This window comes from Spermophilus citellus (genome assembly GCF_964194105.1).
Source record: "Spermophilus citellus genome assembly, chromosome: 1".
NCBI classification, from domain to species: Eukaryota; Metazoa; Chordata; class Mammalia; order Rodentia; family Sciuridae; genus Spermophilus; species Spermophilus citellus.
Window position 1 is genome coordinate 187985411 of NC_138182.1, and position 19208 is coordinate 188004618.

The window sequence follows — 19208 nt, forward strand, 5'->3', positions numbered from 1 at the left end:
GTTGAGAGCTCTTTCAGTGGTGGGCGCTGTGGTTCCTGTGGCTCCTAGAGAAGGGACGGGGTATTTTCTATGGGAGAATTTAGAAGGAACTTGGTAACACCTGGGGAAGCACAATAGGTTGCTGACTGCTGTCAGGATGGAGAGATGCAGATGGTCCATCCACAGGCTCACTTTTGGAACCTGCAGCCTGGGGACTGAGAGAGCAGCTTAGGGAAGACACAAAGCCTGCATTTGACTGGAACACCCTTCATGATTCGCCACTCCAAACCTGAGTGGTGGGGGTGGGCTGCTAGAAAGTAAGTTAAGAAAAGACCACTAAGGAAAGGATTGAACCATGGATTTTTGGAAGCAGAGGGAAGAAAAATGAGGAGTATAATTTCAAGAAATGTGAAAGAAATTTAAAAAGAAATAATACCTTACTTAGCACCAATCACATGCCACTGTTCCAAGTACTTCAACATACATTTTTTAATAAAAAAAGAATAAACACAAATGGCCAATACACATGAGAACAATTTTCAATCTCATTAGTAATTTGAGAAATACAAACGAAAATAAAACACAATTTCCCAATATCAAACTGATACGCACACATTCATACAGAGAGATTCACAGCATTGTCAAGGTGTAGAGCAAATGACATCCGCATAAGTGACTGGACTTTTTGGTGGGGAGAATAATTTGGCAATATCTTTTAAAATATTAAAAGTATATATCACCCAACCTAGCAATTCCACTTGAAATGTGTCCTAGAAAAAAATGTTCAAACAGGTAACCAATGAAGTATAGAGAAGAATTTCCATTACATCATTGTTTGTAATGATGTAATAAAAAGCTGAAAACCAACTGATTAAAGAATGACTAAAGGTTTAATGATAAAGCTGTGTCAAAAATTCTATAAAACATAGGAACTCATTTCTGGATGTATATGTACAGGAATAATGCACAGAAAAGTCTCTGGAGGAGTAATACTACATTTTTAACTCTAGGGAAAGACTTCTCCCTTACATTATAGCTAGGAATGGGATGCTCCCCAAATCTAAGTATGACAATGTAATTGCAACCAATACCAATCACAAAGTAAAAGCCAGAGTGCTTGTTACTCAATAACAAGATTAACACTTGCTGTGAAAAACTCACCTCAGAAATGAAAGCTCAAAGTCCCTCTCACAAAAATCCTACTACCCAAAGTTAAATAATAATGACAAAAGATTGAAAGAGGCCATGTAATCCTATATTTAGACCCCCCAAATGAATGAAGTGGTGAAAACATGAACCAATGGATTTATCAACATCCAAAAGTTAATACCTTCAGCCTGAAGAAACATTTATTAAGCACTTATTGTTGCCAGGTACTATATAGACACCTAGGATATGAAGGTAAGATTTGACATGGTCCCTGCCCTCATGGACCTTATAGTTTTATGTGGTCTTAGAGAGACAAGGTCTCAATTTGATTTTCTACTAAGAATAATAAAACTGCCTTATTTTCTTTGATCACTTAAGGCATTTTTGTGATTTTTCTCTTAGTTCTGACTTTTTGCAAGTGCAAACCACTGGAGTAATCTGCAGTCTCCTCCATTTCTTGGCTGAAGAGGTGTTTTGTTTCTGTTAGGTGAGACTTGCCTTTTCTCCTTCTCTGCTTATACATTTTCTTGTTGCAAAGAGGTCAAGTTACTGATATGAAGTAAGTTTTATAGGGGAAGATGCCTTTCAAACATAGTCGTGTTCCTATAGAAAAGAATTTTAAATCTTAACCTTTTAGCATTTGTATTTTATCCACCTACAGGATAATTAAGAAAGAAAAAGGACTCTTTTCCGGTTTGTTTTTTAAAAATTACTGTGTCTCAGTTATTTATTTATTATTTAATTTTAAAGAAAACTCCAAACTGAAATGGTTGTGAGGTAAATCAGATATGGTTTTAATTTATTTTAGTTTCTTTATTAGATCTATTATGGAAGATGACCAGTGTCACCACTTCTAAAATCTTGTCCTAAACAAACCACCCAGAACATTTTATTTCAGCTCATAAATAGCTGTTCTAAAACTGTTGTATGTTAGACATACTATGATACCTCTTCACTTATTATTGGGAAGTTTCCTTAATAAATGTGTGACAATTTAAAAAATATATCCAAAAGTTATTTTGGTCTGAGTGTTTGTGTTCCCCCGCCCCAAATTCCTATGTAGAAAATGTAACCACCAGTGTGATGGGATTAAGAGGTAAAGCCATTGGGGGGGGGGGTGATTAGTCACCAGATTTTATACACACTCACCTGTATGTATGTAGAACTGTGCAGAAATAAATAATAAATTGTGATGTAGTCTCATAGAACATTCTATTCTATTTGTAACATTTTAAGAATGTTACAAAATGGAAGCATACAGTATATATCCTTTTTGGACTGCCTTTTTTCACTTAGTATAATGCCCTTAGGATGTATCCTGTCAGTCTATCAACAGCCCATTTCTTTCTATTAGTATTCCATTGAGTGGATGGATATACCATTTGGCTTAACTGTTTATCCACAGGAGGACATTTGAGTTGTTTCCAGTTTGGGACTATAATGAATAAAGCTGCTACAAAAATATGTATATGGGTTTCTGTGTGAACAAATGCTTTCATTTCTCTAGGCTAAATGCCACATAACAATTGCTGAGTTGTATGAAAAGTGCACATTTAGTTTTACTAGAATCTGCCAAGTGACTTTCCAGAATGGATGTGTCATTTTACATGCCCATCAGCCATGTATAGGTGGGTCCAGTTTCTCTACATACTCACCATCACTCTATATTTTCACTATCTTTAATTTCAGTCATTCTGATAGGTATCTAGTAATAGCTCATTGTGGTTTTAGTTTGCCATTTCCCAAATGGCTAATGATATTGAATATCTTTTTCACATACTTTTTGTTTTGTCATTTGTATATCCTCACTGTAAAATGTCTCCTCATACTCTTTGTCCATTTCTTAACTGGATGTTTATCTTTAACTCTTTTGAAAGTTGTTTCTAGATTTTTAGATGTTAAGCCCCTTATCAGATATACACTTTGCAAACACTTCTTTCCACTCTATAGATTATTTTTTCATGCTCTTAACAGGGTCTTTCATATGCAGATCTAAAGTTTTTAATTTTGATATTTTTAATATTATGGGTCATGCTTTTGGTGTCATGCCTAAAATTTCAGCATACTAAAAGCTTTATAATTTTATATTTTATACTTAAATCTATGATCCATTTTGAATTCTCTTTTGTGTAGATACTAGATTTAAGTCAAGGCTCATGGGTTTTGTTTTGTTGTTGTTGTTGTTGTTGTTGTTGTCATTTTTGGGGGGATTGCCTATGGGATGTCCATTATTTTAAAAAACACCATTTGTTTAAAAACAAAATCTCCTCCATTGAATTGCTTTTGCACCTCTGTCTAAAATCAATTGGGCATATTCATGTGAGTCTATTTCTGGGTTCTTTATTCTATTCTATTGATCTATGGGTCTATCCCTCTGTCAAAACCATAGTCTTGATTTCAGTAACGATAAAGGAAGCCTTATAATATGATAGAATGATTACTCCCACTTTCTTCACAATTGTTTTAGCTAATCCAGTTTCTGGACATTTATATATAAACTTTAGAATAAACTTGTCCATGTCTATAAAAAAATCTTGACAGAAATTCCATTAAACCTAAGATCCATTTGGAGAGAACTGGCATCTTCACAATGTTGAGTCCTCAATCCATGAACACAGTATGTCTCTCCATTTATTTAGATCTTTATTCATTAACACTTTGTAATAGATATACATCCTCTGCATGTTTAATTAGATTTATACTTCAGCATTTCATTCTTGAAGTTAGTGACTACAAAGAGTACAGTTTCCAACTTTGATTTCCATATGTTTATGGCTAGGTTACAGAAATACAACTGATTGCTAGAGATGTATTTATCTTATATTGTTTCCTTACTGAACTCACCTACTAATTCTAGGAAGATTTTTGTGGACTTCTTGGGATTTTCTACACAATCATGTTATCTGCAAATCAGGGTAGTTTCCAATCTGTATGCCTTTTATTTTCGCTTGTCCTACTCTAGCAGCTAGGATTTTCAGGACTGTGTTGAATAAGAGTGGTGAAACGAACACCCTTGTCTTATCTCCAGTTTTAGGGGGAAGCATTCAGTCTTTCACCTTAAATATGCAGCTAGGAGTAAACATGACTTCTGCACTTGTCCATGTGACAAAGAGTAACCTCTCTGAATATAAAATTTAATAAACACAGGTTCATTAGTAAGGAGAAACTGTATTATCTCTGCCTACTTAGTGTCCACCCACCTCCCTCATAGAGCAATGCTTTTTCTCTCAGGGGAAGCCAACAGTGGACAAGTGTGTGAGGAATGGTCACTTATCTACCCCATCCTCTGGACCAAGTATGTCATTCAATAAAACTCAAACATAGGACTTCTTAAGAATTCTTTTATAAAAGCTCACTTTACACTATACTTACAGATCAGGAATCCATGAACAGGCCTATGATACAAATCCAGCCTGCTATCTGTTTTTGTAAATAAAGTTTTATTGAAACACAGTCATACCATTCATTTATATATTATGGTTGCTTCTAAACTACTACAGCAAAGTTAAGCAGCTGCAACATGGCCCACCAGGCTGAAAATACTTCCTATTCGGCCTGTTGCAGAAAAATTTTATTTGACCCCAGTTCTTAAAATAGCATGTAAGCCTGCAATAGTGAGGAAACATCTCACCACTACATGGAAAAAAACATTTTGGAATGTGAAGCCGCACAAAATAAGAAACCAACTCCAAATATTATGTAAACCAGACTCAGATGGGCCGGAAACCATTATACCCCAAATTTTTCATTTACGTAATCCAATAAACCCAGATTTTTCTCAGGCCAGTTTGAATTGGGTCTCCTTCATTTGAACCAAAAGGATTCCAATTTGCTACATAGGTAAAAATCCGTAATACTCAACGTAGGGCCACAACCCTAAGTTCCTTCCTCTGGCATATGTCCATTAATAACATATAAGCTATTCAACATTTCTTTAGACTAGAATGTGACTGAGTGCTAAAAACTGTGATTTATGTAACAAATAACTAAAATGTTGTGAAATCAACTGATTCAGGGTTCATTTCGGGTTTTCTTTTCCAACCAGCCATTCTAAGTCTTTGCTGAACAATGAGAGAACAAAAAAAGAACAAAAACCAAAATTACTCACACCTCCAAAGAAAAAGAAAAAGCCTCTCAACACTGAATAATCTGTTACAGGACAAATGAGATAGAAGCATAAAAACAGAAGACAGGTGTCCCCATTAACATCTCCCTGAAATAAGGGAATGCTCTAAGACCAGCAAGAGAAAGAGCAAGTTAGAGAAAGCCAAAACTCCCAGGGGACAGATTTAACTAATTTGAGAAATAGTGATTAAAACTGGAGCTGCTAATTGTCTACTGGGCAAACATCTCCCAGTAATGCTCACTGGAGGCCCTAGCACTGGGAGGCAAAATCATGCCTAGTGTTTATCACGCAGTCAATCATTCGTGTGTATTCCTCTCTTTCCTCAGGAAATTAAACACATAGAAGTATGGTTTTCAATGCAAGCTCTATGTTCCTGGGAGGACATAATTTTATATCATGTTTAGACACAGAATTATTCTGTGTTTAAACTTGTTTTTAATGTGTACGATCTGGAGCAAGGAGATGTTTCTTTCTATACTATACTTTCCATCTACAGAGGCCAGATGCCAATCTATAGGAAAACTGAAGTGGTTAATAAGAGACCAATTACACTCAGACAAAGAAGAAATGTCAAGGGCAGGGAGGGCTGCAAGAGGCTGAAAATGAAGTTGGTGAAGCAGTTTCAGAACTTCATCCTGGTGAGGGTGAGGAATAATAGTGGGATTTTTTTTTTTTTATGGCCACCAAAAATAACATGTTACGGCAGAACTGTTCATCCTGGGTATTTCCTTTATTATAAGTTTTAAGAATCATTCAAGAGAGTCAGAGCTAGACATGGTGGTACATGCCTGTAATCCCAGTGGCTCAGGAGACTGTGGCAGGGATCACAAGTTCAAAGCTAGCCTCAGCAACTTAGTGAGACCCTAAGCAAACTCAGCGAGACACAATCTCTAAATAAAATTCAAAATAGGGCAGGGGATGTGGCTCAGTGGTCGAGTGCCCTGAATTCAATCCCCAGTAATGAAAAAAAAAGAAAGAAAGAAAGAAAGGAAGGAAAAGAGAGAGAGTCAGAGAAAGTATTATAAAAATTAGTTGAGTAAGAATCCTTGGAAGGCAATTGGACAGTTTAATACAGATGTAAACCAAACATATCTAGAGACAGACATGGGTTTGAATTCCAGCTGTGCCACTATGGTGGAGACTGCCAATACCCACAGCATCTTTCCCTCCTTCTTCCTTGAAGTTGTGTTGGGTACTGTCAGGGCTGGTAGGTGCCTATGTGCAGTCTGGATTTCTCATTCTCCTCTGCAGACAGCTGTGGTCAAATCATTATGTTTTGAATAACATAAGTGAGATTTCTGCTTCTGGGTCCTTCAAAATACTTGCCCTGGAGATGTGTTTGGTTTAGGGTTTGTTTTATGTGTCTGTGTTTGGGTTTTGGTTGGTTGTTTTGAATCCAGGTCTCAGTATGTTGGGCAGGCTGGTCTTGAACTCACGGGCTCAAGCAGTTCTCCTGCTCAGCCTCCCAAGCAGCCAGAACTAGAGGCATGAGACCACGACGTCCAGCTGCCCTGGGTGCTTTCATCTACATTTTCTGGCTGGAAAATGGCACTAACTAGAGCAAGCTGGGAAGCCATAGGTTGACAGAAAGATAGTACAAGGGATGAGAAACCCACCTCTGCTCTCAGAAACAAATACACTTCTTTCTTCCTTAAGCTACGACACTTTGAAGTTTCTTTACTATATAGCAAACCAGCCTGTAGCTGACTAACATAGCCAATTACTATCTGTGCAACTTGGTGCAAGTTATTTAACTCTCTAAACTTCAGTTTCTTCATCTATAAAATGAAATCGTAACACTTCTTTCTTAAGGCACTGAAGAGAAATAAATGGATTAAGAGATATAATATACCCAATCTTGTGCCTAACACATTTTAAAAAGTGCTCAAAAGATGCTAGCAGGGGCTGGGTTGTGGCTCAGCAGTAGAGCACTTGCCTAGCATGTTCGAGGCCCTAGGTTTGCTTCTCAGCTCCACATAAAAAAATAAATAAATGTATTGTGTCCAGCTATAACTAAAAAATAAATATTAAAAAAGGGATGCTAGCAAAAATGAGGACTTTCAAGAACCTACTTTCAAAGGCCTCTAATATCAAGCAATGATTGTGCCTACAAAGCCTTAATGGTAGAAATGTGTATCTGCTTTTGAGAGCATTTTTATGGGAAAAACTTAATTACAGAAAAACATAATTATCTTATATTTTAGTCCAGGAAAGAATTAAGATTAAACAATGTTTCATTATGGTTTAGACAACTGTGCCTAGATCTTTAAATAGTTCTTTAAACCTTGTTCTATATTATTAAATGATATGCAAACTCTATTTATTCATGTTTAGTTGATCAAATTGAGACCAAGGTTTATAAAGAAAGTTAAGTAGGAAGGTACCTGCAGCTATGTTGCCAAAGCCCCTCACCAGGGCAGGCTGAGAGAGACACACACAAAGGAACAAAAATGGTCTGTACTGGTCACCCAGTGTGGCACACAAAGCCCACGGCCTGCTTTTTCCTTGCATGCATTTCTCTGCTTGAACAGTACTTCTGTGAGTGTTAATTACTGGCCCCTCTGGCCCAATAGGGTCTTTCTGTCTTTTATTGGTGAGACGTGGCTAGACTGTACTCTTAAGATTTTTGTAAACTTGAAATTAGCTGGACACTGAAGTTGAGAACCTTAGCATCAAGATAAGAGGACTGTTCTGGGACTTGCCTGGAGCTCTTATGTGGGTTTATGTCACAAGATGCATAACAATCACCCAGCTGAGGCCAGCGTCTGTGAAATGGCAGCACAGACCAAAACACCAGTCTTAACTCCCTCCACCTACCCAGAAAACATCCCAATGTTTATGATGGAATATTAGTTTCTGTGGCAAAGGGACAAGGCAATGGAAGATGCTGTACAACCTGTTCACACTTTTATGATCATTTATCCCATTAAAATGGGTTTGAATAAGGTTTTGCATCCTACTTCAATAAGGCAATGAACATTTAGTGAGCCAGACTGGGCTGTGCCTCCTTTAAGAGACCTGGGTTCATTATACCTGCCTCTGCAAAGGGGGAGCCTTGGGGTAACACCATGCAGAACTTCTACCTTGGGATGGAAAGGTCAAAATTCAAGAACTACATACACATAGAAGCAATAGCAAAATCCACAAAAATTACCCCAGGAATAAAAAACTACCTCTGGTACCTTGGCTTCAAACACTCAGAGCTTTAGAGCAACAGCAAAAATCACTGAACTAAGGAAGCAACAAACAACTCAGGATCTTTATTCTTGCTCTGCTTCCCTGAATTGTTACTTACAGGTTCCCGGCCATCCATGGCTTCCATCCAGAGCCTCCGGTCCTCTTCTGACAAAGCCTGCATGGTGATAACCCCTGGCCTGTGGAGAAAGGAGGGACACGGACATGAACCAGTGCCACATGGAGATTGGCAAAGGTAAACCTTAAAAAAAATACCCACTTGCCAGAGTGAGAGGCTACTGAGGCCAACAAAACAAAGAGAGGCACAGCACTCAAATTTTCTAAGACACCTTCCAGTGCATAAAGCAAAGCCGCCTTCCCAAATCCCTCTCAGTAACCCCTCCTCCCTAAGAAAGGCAAAAGAAACAAGAGATATTGGTAAGGGACACGGGAGTAACAAGATCCCTTTAGAGCTCCTTCCTTGCTTGGAACCCTACTCATTTCTCTTCTTCAGAATGTTCAACAGAGTACTTTACTCACAGGATAAATGCAATAAGTATTTATTGAAGTGAGTGGAGTCACTGGACTCAGGGAAAAGGGAAAAATGTCCAAGCTGGAGGCCTCTTGATCTCCTAATATCTAGTCCATTGCTTCTAAGTTGCTTTGACATGGAGAAGTTTAATGTAGTCAATCAGCTTGTAATTAAGATTATATTAAATGTACATAGATTTTAATGAATACTTACCATATCTGGGGTTAAGTGCTTTATAGACATTAGCTCTTTCCACTCTGTCACTGAAAACTGCTTGCTGTTTACAACTGAGCACAAGCCTCCAGAAAGGACACACACAAAATCAAATGGCATTTGTTGTGTTCCCATTATGAATGGTACTCCATGAGAAAGAGGACTGCGTCATAAATATGACCTCAGAAGGAGCTCAATTGCTGAGTGAGGTAGGAGCCCTTTATTTAGGGTCACAGAGAGATCCCGGACTGTCCATAACCATAACCACTTTCCCTCCAAATTCTTATGTATTTTTCTGTAAGAGCAATTCAAAATATCCATCAGGTTCTCAAAGAGGAATCAGGCACAGTGGCACACGCCTGTAATCCCAGAGACTTGGAAGGCTGAAACAGGAGGATTACAAGCTCAAAGCCAGCCCCAGCAACTTAGCAAGACCCTGTCTCAAAATTAAAAATAAAAATAAAAAGGGTAGGGGTGTAACTCAGTGGTAAAGCATCTCTGGGTTCAATCCCCAGTTTAAAAAAAAAAATCTCAAACAGTACTGCAAACCTTAAAAAAGTTAAGAGTTGCTGATTTTAACCCTCTCAGACTTAAGTCTGAGAAAGCCTGAAAGGCAGGAAGAGATCTACTGAGTGAGAACTAAGTCCAATTGCCATCTGAGTCCACAAATTCTGCTGAGAACCCCAAGCAATTCAGTACAAAAACCCATGAGGTTGGGCCCCCAAACACACAAGCCTGTTCATTTCAACCTTCCTAGAACCTCTCTGCTCCTGGTTGATGTCCACAGTTGCAATAAATAGGACAGACCTGTTTTTGTTTAGCATATTTTAAATATTATGTCTCCATCTTTTCATTGATCATCCCTCCACTTCCCCTGAGAAAAAAGTTTTCAAAGATGTGAACATGTAAGTACGGAGGTTTGGGGCTATGAGGAGTATGGGAAGAGTGAGCACATGTGCCTGGGTATATGAGCACATGGGGGTGTGGGGGGTGAGGTTGTGGGAGAGTGTGTGGGGGTGAGAGAGGGTGGGTGGATGGCTGGAGGGGGTGTGTGTTGAGGATGGGAGGGACAGTGATTCCTGAGAGATGGTCATTCTTCTGAAGGCCATACTGGGTGCTGGCACTATCTAACACAAAGATGACTACAAAGATGGAACAACCCCACTCACCACAAGTACCTACAAGGGCTCTCCCTTAACTTCTCAGAAATTCTCATTTCTCAGATCCAAATGCCCATGTCCCACTATCAGCCAATTAGTGTACCAGATTCCCTGAGTGTATACAGACTGTGCTGGCAGCCAGGGCTCCACAAAACAGATCCTGTGTCGTGAGGACACAGTGGACTGATTCTCCCTTTTCACCTTTCAAAAAGTCAAGTGCACTGAATTCATTTACTAATTCTAGAAGTTTTCTGATAGAACTTTTAGGATCTTCTAGGTATAGAATCATATCATCAGCAAATAGTGCCAATTTGAGTTCTTCTTTTCCTATGTGTATCCCTTTAATTTGTTTCGTCTAATTGCTCTAGCCAGTGTTTCAAGAACTATGTAAATAGAGGTGATGAAAGAGGGCATCCCTGTCTTGTTCCAGTTTTTAGACATGAACTGTAGTGAATATACTGTGTATACAACCAGAGATACGAAAAATTGTGCTCTATATGTATAATAAGAATTGTAATGCATTCGGCTGTTATATATAAATTTAAAAAAAAGGCAAGTGCAGATACTTGGAAGCTGATGGCTTTGAAGCTATGGTCTACTGCAGAACTCTCAAGTCCCTGAACCTGATCTTTGAGTGTTACTCAAGGTCTTGTCCCTGTACTGCCCACTTCTGAACTGGGTAATCCATTAAAATGGAGATTCCCAGACTAACCCCACCCTAACCCCACCCTATTGAATATGGACTTCTGGGCTGGGCCTGGGAACTTGGATTTTAACCCCAGGTGATCCTGGTTAAATTTGAGGTCCAAGCTTGGGCTGCCCACTCCACCCGACTCATTTCCTTCCTGGTCACCCCACACTGGAGAGCAAAGACACCCTCCTCTCTACAGTGAGGTCACGGAGTCAACACATCTCCAGTTCATTTCCTGTTAGGAAACAGTCTGAGCACAAGAGATGCCTAAATACCAAGATCTCAGGGGCCTCGCAGATGTCATATCAACTTCATGGCACACAGTGAGAAATTTCCACCCAGAGCCACAAAGAGGAAGTTCAAACAAACTCTCAGGCTGTAAAGGGTGGGTCACTTGGCCTAGGTGACCAGGAAAGTCAACAGGATTTGTTTTCATCTCAAGAAGATATATCAAAATACAAGTTCTTTTCCACATGTGATCTTGTTCGCTTCTGGAGGGTGAAGGGAGAGTATGGCGTGGAGTAGATGATAGATGGTGAGTAAAATGCATTTAACACACTCAGTTTTAATCCTATCATCCACCCCAAGTTCAGATAATTTTTTCTCAATCTCTAGAATGTACATCTGGAAATAGTACTATTGTTTCTAGTACTTACTATGATTGAAACCCCTATTACACAAATCTCCTACTTAATGTGAATTTCCTAGAAACAAGGTTAAAAAATCAACACTCTATTTGGGAACCAAGCAATGATTTCTTTCCATTTTTATGTTCCCTATGCCCCTATGAACCACCACCCCCCAAAACAAAACAAAACCCTCAGTGGTCCTATACTTCCATGTCAGTCCCTTCAGAGCAGCACATTTTCACTCCTTTTCTTACAGGTTTTCAATTTAGTTCATGTTTAAAATCCTTGTGGGCCAGGTGCAGTGACACCTGCCTGTCATCCCAGGAGGCTGAGGCAGGAAGATCACAAGTTCAAGGTCAGCCTCAACAATTTAGTGAGACCCTGTCTCAAAATTTGAAAAAAATAAAGAGGACTAGGGATGTGTTTCAGTGGGTGAGTTTTCATAGCAAAAATGAGATGGGAGAGATGGGGGAGGTGGGGGAGAGGAAAGATGTGCAATGAGAAAGGGAAATATAAAACAATGAAAGAGAAATGGATAAATGATCAAGTTCTTTCTAAGCTCCATGAAGAAATGTGATCCTATTAGATACCTTAAAAAAATAACAGTAACAGTCCAGTACTATGTGCCAGCTACTGTGTGGGCACTCCACATAAATTCATTTATTTAGACTTCAAAGCTATATCATACAGTAAATATATTTTCATTACCCCACTTATCAGATGAGAAAGCCAAGGCTCAGAAAGGCTCAATACCTTTTCCATAATTACAGAGCTATCAAGTTACAAAGCCTTGTGCATGACACCCCTGTGGCAAATGAAAGGTATCCGAGCCCCAGAGCACTTAAGCTGACCACCAAGTCTTCAGGGTCAAAACAAAAAAGCACTCTTGCAAACACCTCAGTGTGCTCCTGCCCAGGAACCCATGGGATTGAATGATAAAGGGCTTTGTAAAACTAAAGTGCTTTTTAAATATGAGACCTTGGATTATCACCCAAGGCAAACAGTCAATTTTCAAACAAGAATCCAAGAGTACCAGTGTGGCTGGGGCTTACTTTCTCTAGCAGCAGTTCTCCACCTTCTTTTCTACCTTAAAACATTCAAGAGAATGAAAAGGCAACTAAGTTGGTTTTTAAGACCATGAAAAGCACTAATCATAAAGAAAAAAAAACAGGTAAGTTCACCAAAATGAAGAACCTGTATTTATCAAAAGCTATTAGAATGAAAAGGTAAACCAGAGAGAGAAAAAATATCTGTGATATATACATATCTCCAACAAGATGCTCATCCAAAATAAATACCTACAAATAAACAAGGGGGTGGGGTGCAACCAAACAACCCAATCCAATAAAAGATTTAAAAGGCACTCTATAAAAAAGAACCTCCAAATTGCAAATAAGAATAAGAAATAGGACCCAAAATGATTACTCATTAGAGGAATGTAATTAAAACCACAGTGAGATATAACAAACACCCTCCTGAACTGATAGCACTAACAAGGCCACTGATACCAAATAGTAACAAGGATGACAAACAACTGAGACTCTCATATACACTGCTCATACAGCAGAAAAGTTGATAAAACCACTTAGGTACTATCTACTAGAACTAAACAGACACCTGCCATGTGACATAGCAATTCTATCTCTACATAGATCACCAAGAGAAACAAGTGCCGACATCCACCAAAGGCACATTCAAGAATGCTTGTAATTTCTTTCCTAGGAGCCCCAAAATAGCAACAATGAAAGTATCAATTGATAAGAAAATAGATAAAAGGTTGTAAATTAAAAGAATGGAATACTATAGACAACTATAAAGGACCCACTACTGCTAAGTGTGACATGAATGAATCTCAGACTTGATTAGGGAAAATAGATACAAAACACAACAAACAATATGATTCCAGTTATTTGATGTTCAAACTCTTGCAATATACAAAACACAACAAACAATATGATTCCAGTTATTTGATGTCCAAACTCCACGCAACAGAAGTCAGAAGAGTGATTCTGTTTAAGAAAGGGGTATGGGAAATGTCTGGGAAAGGGCACACAGGAAGCTTTAGAGGCAATGGAAATGTTCTGTATCTTGATCAGGAGGTTACATCAATGTGTGTGCACATGCATGCAGATGTGTGCCCATAGTTATTAAAATACAGATTTAAGAGGGGCTGGGGATATAGCTCAGTTGGTAGAGTGCTTGCCTCACACGCACGAGGCCCTGGGTTCAACCCCAGCAACACAAAAGAAAAATAATAATACAGACTTAAGATCTGTTCACTTTACTATGACTACACCTCAATTAAAAAAACTGCTTTTTAAACACCCGAGAGCTATGACTTCTCACCAATAAAAACCTCACTAGTAAGCCTGACTCAATGGCTTCCTAGTTGAGTGGCCCTGGTAGACAAGCAACAGCTCTGCTCTCTGCCACTCAAACGACCTGCATTTTTAAGAAAAGCAGCATAGAGAAGTTCAACTACTTGTCTACCAGGGTTACCAGGGTTACCAGGGTTACACTTCAGGGCATGCTGTGAAAGTTAAATGAGAAGTGTATCAGGCATTTCAAAGTGTCAGGCCCAAAGAAAATACTCCCCAAATTAGTGGTTCTCACAGGGGAAAATAGGGGAGGATGGCAGGTATGGAGTAGCATCAAAATTAAGGCTGGAGAAGGGTAAGTGTGTATTATCTCTAAGAAGGGAATAAGATATCCCACAGGTGCTGACACACAGGACGCCACCATCAGCACACTCACACACAGCCCCAAAACTCACACCTCTACCACAAAGCAACCAGCTAGGGCTGAAGGAACATAGCAGCTGACATCATGGCCATTTCCTCTTTCCTCCTGAGTGAAGCATCAAAGTGGTCCTTTAAAAACTAATGCCTGGTAGCTGATGAAGACAGAAGGGATCTCTAGCAAATTCTAGAAAATCTGCCAAGAAGCTCCCTCCCTTCTTTTCACTCTGAATCTGCCCTTGTTTAGTGCTGTAGCTGGATCAGCATGAGAAGCAGGAACGAGGATCTGCAGTTTTCTCTAGGCTGACACGCTCACACTCCGAGAACAAGGCAGAAAATGGTTCTCCATCTATCACAGAGCACCTTGTTGCCCACCAGCCTATTTCCTCCAAGGCTGCCCCCCAAAAAGAGTTTGTGGAAAGCAATACATCATTTAACAACTTGTCCAGGATCCTGGGACCACTGATGTCAGTTCATGGCCTTCTCAACAGCGCTGATTCCAGGGTTCCTCGACAGCTTTCCTAATCTTATTCCTGAATCTGAGTCAACAATAGTGATCTCAGTGGTTTGGCAATTTACCCACTTCCTATTGGACAAGGAAATGCTAGAACTAACTCCACCCCACTGAAACAAACATGATCAGAATCTAACAGTACTTTCTAAATCAATATCCAAAGATCTGGGGTTTTCTCATTTGTAAAACTAAATCTTAAGTTGACCAGAGTTCATTCCCTAATTTCCAACCACACTACTATACACTATAAGGGCCAAGTTCAGAGGATAAGAAGGACCACAGCACTCACAGAAATACACATTTTCACAGCCTGTGTGCACAACCTGTCCCACTGTGCTCATGTAGGATGACAGGGAGATGGGGGCATGGGAAATGGACCTGCCATCCACTGATAAAAAGTGCTTTACAACTTCCAGAGCAGGAAAACCAATGCCTAGCAGTTCCTGGCCAAGGGCAAGAGTTCAAGGTTCAGTAGATCTTCATTTATACAGATATGACCAAAGCTGTTGCGAATAATCTTGGAGAATGACAACCTTTGCATTCTGTTTATGAGATTACAAGACTCAAATGTCTACAAAGAGCAGAAAAGTAGCAAAATAAGAGAATATGTGTAGGAAATTTTATATCTTCCCAAGGAAAATAGGCTCAGTCTCATTTTCCTTAAAATCTGTAGGATTCTGCTTTTGGATAGAGACACAGGAACAATGCCTCTATGGGGAAAACAAGAGTACAAGGGCAAGTCCCAGAGGGACCATATGCCAGGTAGAGTGGGTGGGGAACAGGTCAGAGAGAGAGAGAAGAGAAAAACCAGGAGTTACAAATTGTGCCCCCCACACCATACCTAAGATTTATCTACTACTTTTCATGTACCAAGCACCATGCTAGGGACTTCACTTAAATTATCCCTTATTTATCACAATAATTATAGGAAGTACTATCATTGTGCCTTTTTTTAAAAGTGAAAAATGAATGGCTCTCTGAGAAATCACTTGCTATTTAGTGTTATACTGCTATTAAACACCAGCATCTGAACTTGAACCCAGGTATGTCTGACTCTGAAGCAAAATCCATTCCTTTTATATTATACTGCCGCCATGTGTGTGCTACTTATACACCCCAGGAGCCTGGAGGACCAGCTATTCAAGGAGAGGAACCCCCTCTCACACACCCTAAGAAATAGTTAGAAACAGCTTCTAATCCACTACTTAGAAATGATTTCATCCTGATGAATGAGTAAGTCATAACCTATTAAAGTCAACAGTACTGACCTCTTAGAAGAAAGGTCCTATACTAATTAGGATCATTTCAATAACAACAGTGTAAAAAGTAAACATTCCCAATCACATCAGATAAGTTCTTATATGTTTTAGAGACTGAAGTTACAAAACACCAGAAAATGTAGACAAAGAAATCTTTAGCACAACCGCATGGCCCTTAAATATAATAGATGTTGATTGAATACTTATTATGTGCCAGCTACAATACAGGCACCAGGGACATAGAAGTAAACAAAGGTTAACACACTTCACCAGGAGAAAGCATTATTAATTGATGGAATGAAGTGAGACTCACAGAGAATGCAAATATCCCTTACCATTTATTAATAACAAACTAAGAAAATATATCTTCTGGTTTATCCCTACCCCATTTTTACCATTCTATTTCACAATGAGCAGAAATGAACATAAGTGGAATTTACTGGTTGAGTACTTCCTTCTTTGAATTTATATAATAGCAAAATTTTAGTGTAGATCCCCCCTCACCTCATTTTTGCTATGTGTAAAAACAAACAGTCTATATCTAGAAACTGGTAAATAAATGGGTATAGTCAATCATTAAAGCTCCAAATTTCACTCTGCATATTAAAAAGGAGAAACATGATTGCCCTAGTCACCTTCCTATCAAATCCTTTAACCATCATATCCCCTTCGTTCTTAAATCAGAATCAAAGAGCAAACACTCTCATTTAATTAGAAACAAAAAAACAATGATAAGTTCTAACTTAAATACATGAATTCTAAAGATTTCAAAAGCTGCTCCGCTAGCTTATTTTACAAAAGAGCCAAGAGGCAATTCAGAAAGTACAATATCTCCCCAACTCATGTCATGGAAGTCAGAGCAGTATAACACCCTCGGAGGAAGGAAAAAGCCATTTCCTGCCTGAAATGTCAATGGCATTGAGACCAGCACTCCAATCCAACCAGCAGGAAGGCAAAATCAAATATTATTTCAAACAAGGGGTGAGAAGGGGAGGGAGGGGAAGTTTGAAACCAGGAAAAATGGATTCATCTGTTGCACAAGATAAAGGTACGCTGCACCAAGAGATAGAAGTCCAACGGCCCAGCACACAGGACAGTGGAATCACACATGGACTGTCTTCACCATCTTAAGATAAGCTGTCCCTGAAGCCAAGAGCCTTGTACTTTAGTTCAGAAAACAGCTAAAAGGCAAGGTTTAAACAGAAGCCTAACTAAGAATATGGGCTTTTTGCAGGAAAGTGGGTATGAATGATCCAGGAGAATGGGTGGGAGGAAGGAATTTCTAGACAAAGAATGAGTCACTTAGAATACCTTTCCCTTAAGGAGTAACAGTCACATGATGATCACTTCTACAGATCACACACACACACATACTCCACTGACTCCTAATTGTCAATGTATAAAGGACAGCTAATTTTCAACCGAACTATCCTTACCAATATATATACAAAACTGCCATCTAGAGGCTGAATACAGTCATGCAGCTATTACATAAGATGATTCTTTCTGGAAAACATACAAAAACACAGTTACAAAGACACAAACTAGTGTGTGCACACATATCACATACCCCAGAAGTCAGAATTACTTTAATTACAATGAGAATGGCTTCTTTTTGAGATCATAAATTGGAGGGGGCATAAAACTTCATCTTTTTATAAGAAATGTATATAAATATAAAATCATTGTTTAAATAGTTTGAAAATAGAATCTTTCTCTAGCAATCTCTTTCCATGTATACCTTCAATGCACCTGTATTTACTCTCAGCTTACAGATGAACTGAGGAGTCATATACTATAGGACAAAAATCAGGCTTACTTTGGATTAGGCAGAGGGGAGTGAAGGGAGAGGAAGGAACGTGGGGGTAGGAAGGAAAGTAGAATGAATCAGACATTATTGCCTACATACATATATGATTACACAACCGGTGTGATTCTACATCATGTACAACCAGAAGAATGAGAAGTTATACTCAATTCATGAATGATGTGTCAAAATGCATTCTACTGTCATGTAGAACTGATGAGAACAAATTTTAAAAGAAAAGAAAAGCAGGCTCATAGAAACACCTCCCAGAACTAAGGTTTGCCAAAATAACAATAAAGTACCAGAATTTATAGAATAGGAAAAAAAGAAAAACAAAGGCACAACCTTTTCAGACACTGGACATCTACTGAACAGCCCTGCAAGACAGGTGCCATTAACCCCATCTTATAAATGCAGTTCAACCACTCACCAGGAGTCATGCAGCTAATAAGGGACAGATGCTGAATTCAAACTTGGGGCCGCTTGGATCTTTCATCTGCAATATGCAGCCTGCTCTGAAATTTACTTGACATGAGGGAGCTGACTAACTGGAGAGATCAAGTCAATTTTTCAGATTTTCCATAAAACTCTAGTCTCCACTATTCTGACTTTAACCAATCCTCCACTTTCCTGTTTTCCCTCCTACATATACACAAATGAAAATTATGTGTATACATATTAAAGTTTTAGTTTGAGGAGCAATTAATTCGATTAAGTTCCTCTAGTTGTTTCACCAAAGTTTTAAAGGAAAAAAAATAGTGTATCTCAATATTGCTTCACCAGAAGACAAAATTGAACCACCACAGGCACGTAGTACTGTATTAAAAGCTTCCCCTAAGACAATATTTAGAACTGAGCACAGGTATATGAAATACACACCTAATTTACCACCCAACCAGTACAAAGAAAAGGCCATTACCATGCAAATACAGGGGACATGGTGGATAGAAGGAGACAGAGGTGACAATGGCTATGCTAGACTGGGACTGGCTCAGTGGAACACTGACTCCCCTTTCTTATACATAGAAAACTTGCAAAAGAAGGAGGACTTCAAATTAGTATGAAAAAAAAAAACAGATGAGGCTTTTAAGATAGACAGACCAATAGATTCATTGTGCTTCAGAAAATGTAATATCCCGACTGTCAGTAGAGTCTCTGGCATGCAGTTATGCTTATTAATATGAGACAGGGAGGGAGGAAATGGATTTGGGATACCCAATCAGGCTATTATTCTCAG

General features: G+C 38.9%; 1 protein-coding gene across 3 annotated transcripts in view; it reads right to left on the reverse strand.

Annotated features, from left to right (window-relative positions):
* Window positions 1–19208, reverse strand: part of ARHGAP26 (Rho GTPase activating protein 26) — a 426612-nt gene that overhangs the window by 253741 nt on the left and 153663 nt on the right. For all 3 annotated transcript variants that reach the window (XM_081295152.1, XM_081295154.1, XM_081295153.1), the window contains exon 11: window positions 8550–8628. In XM_081295152.1, coding sequence (XP_081151278.1) covers window positions 8550–8628 — 79 coding nt within the window. The remainder of the gene's footprint in view (window positions 1–8549; window positions 8629–19208) is intronic.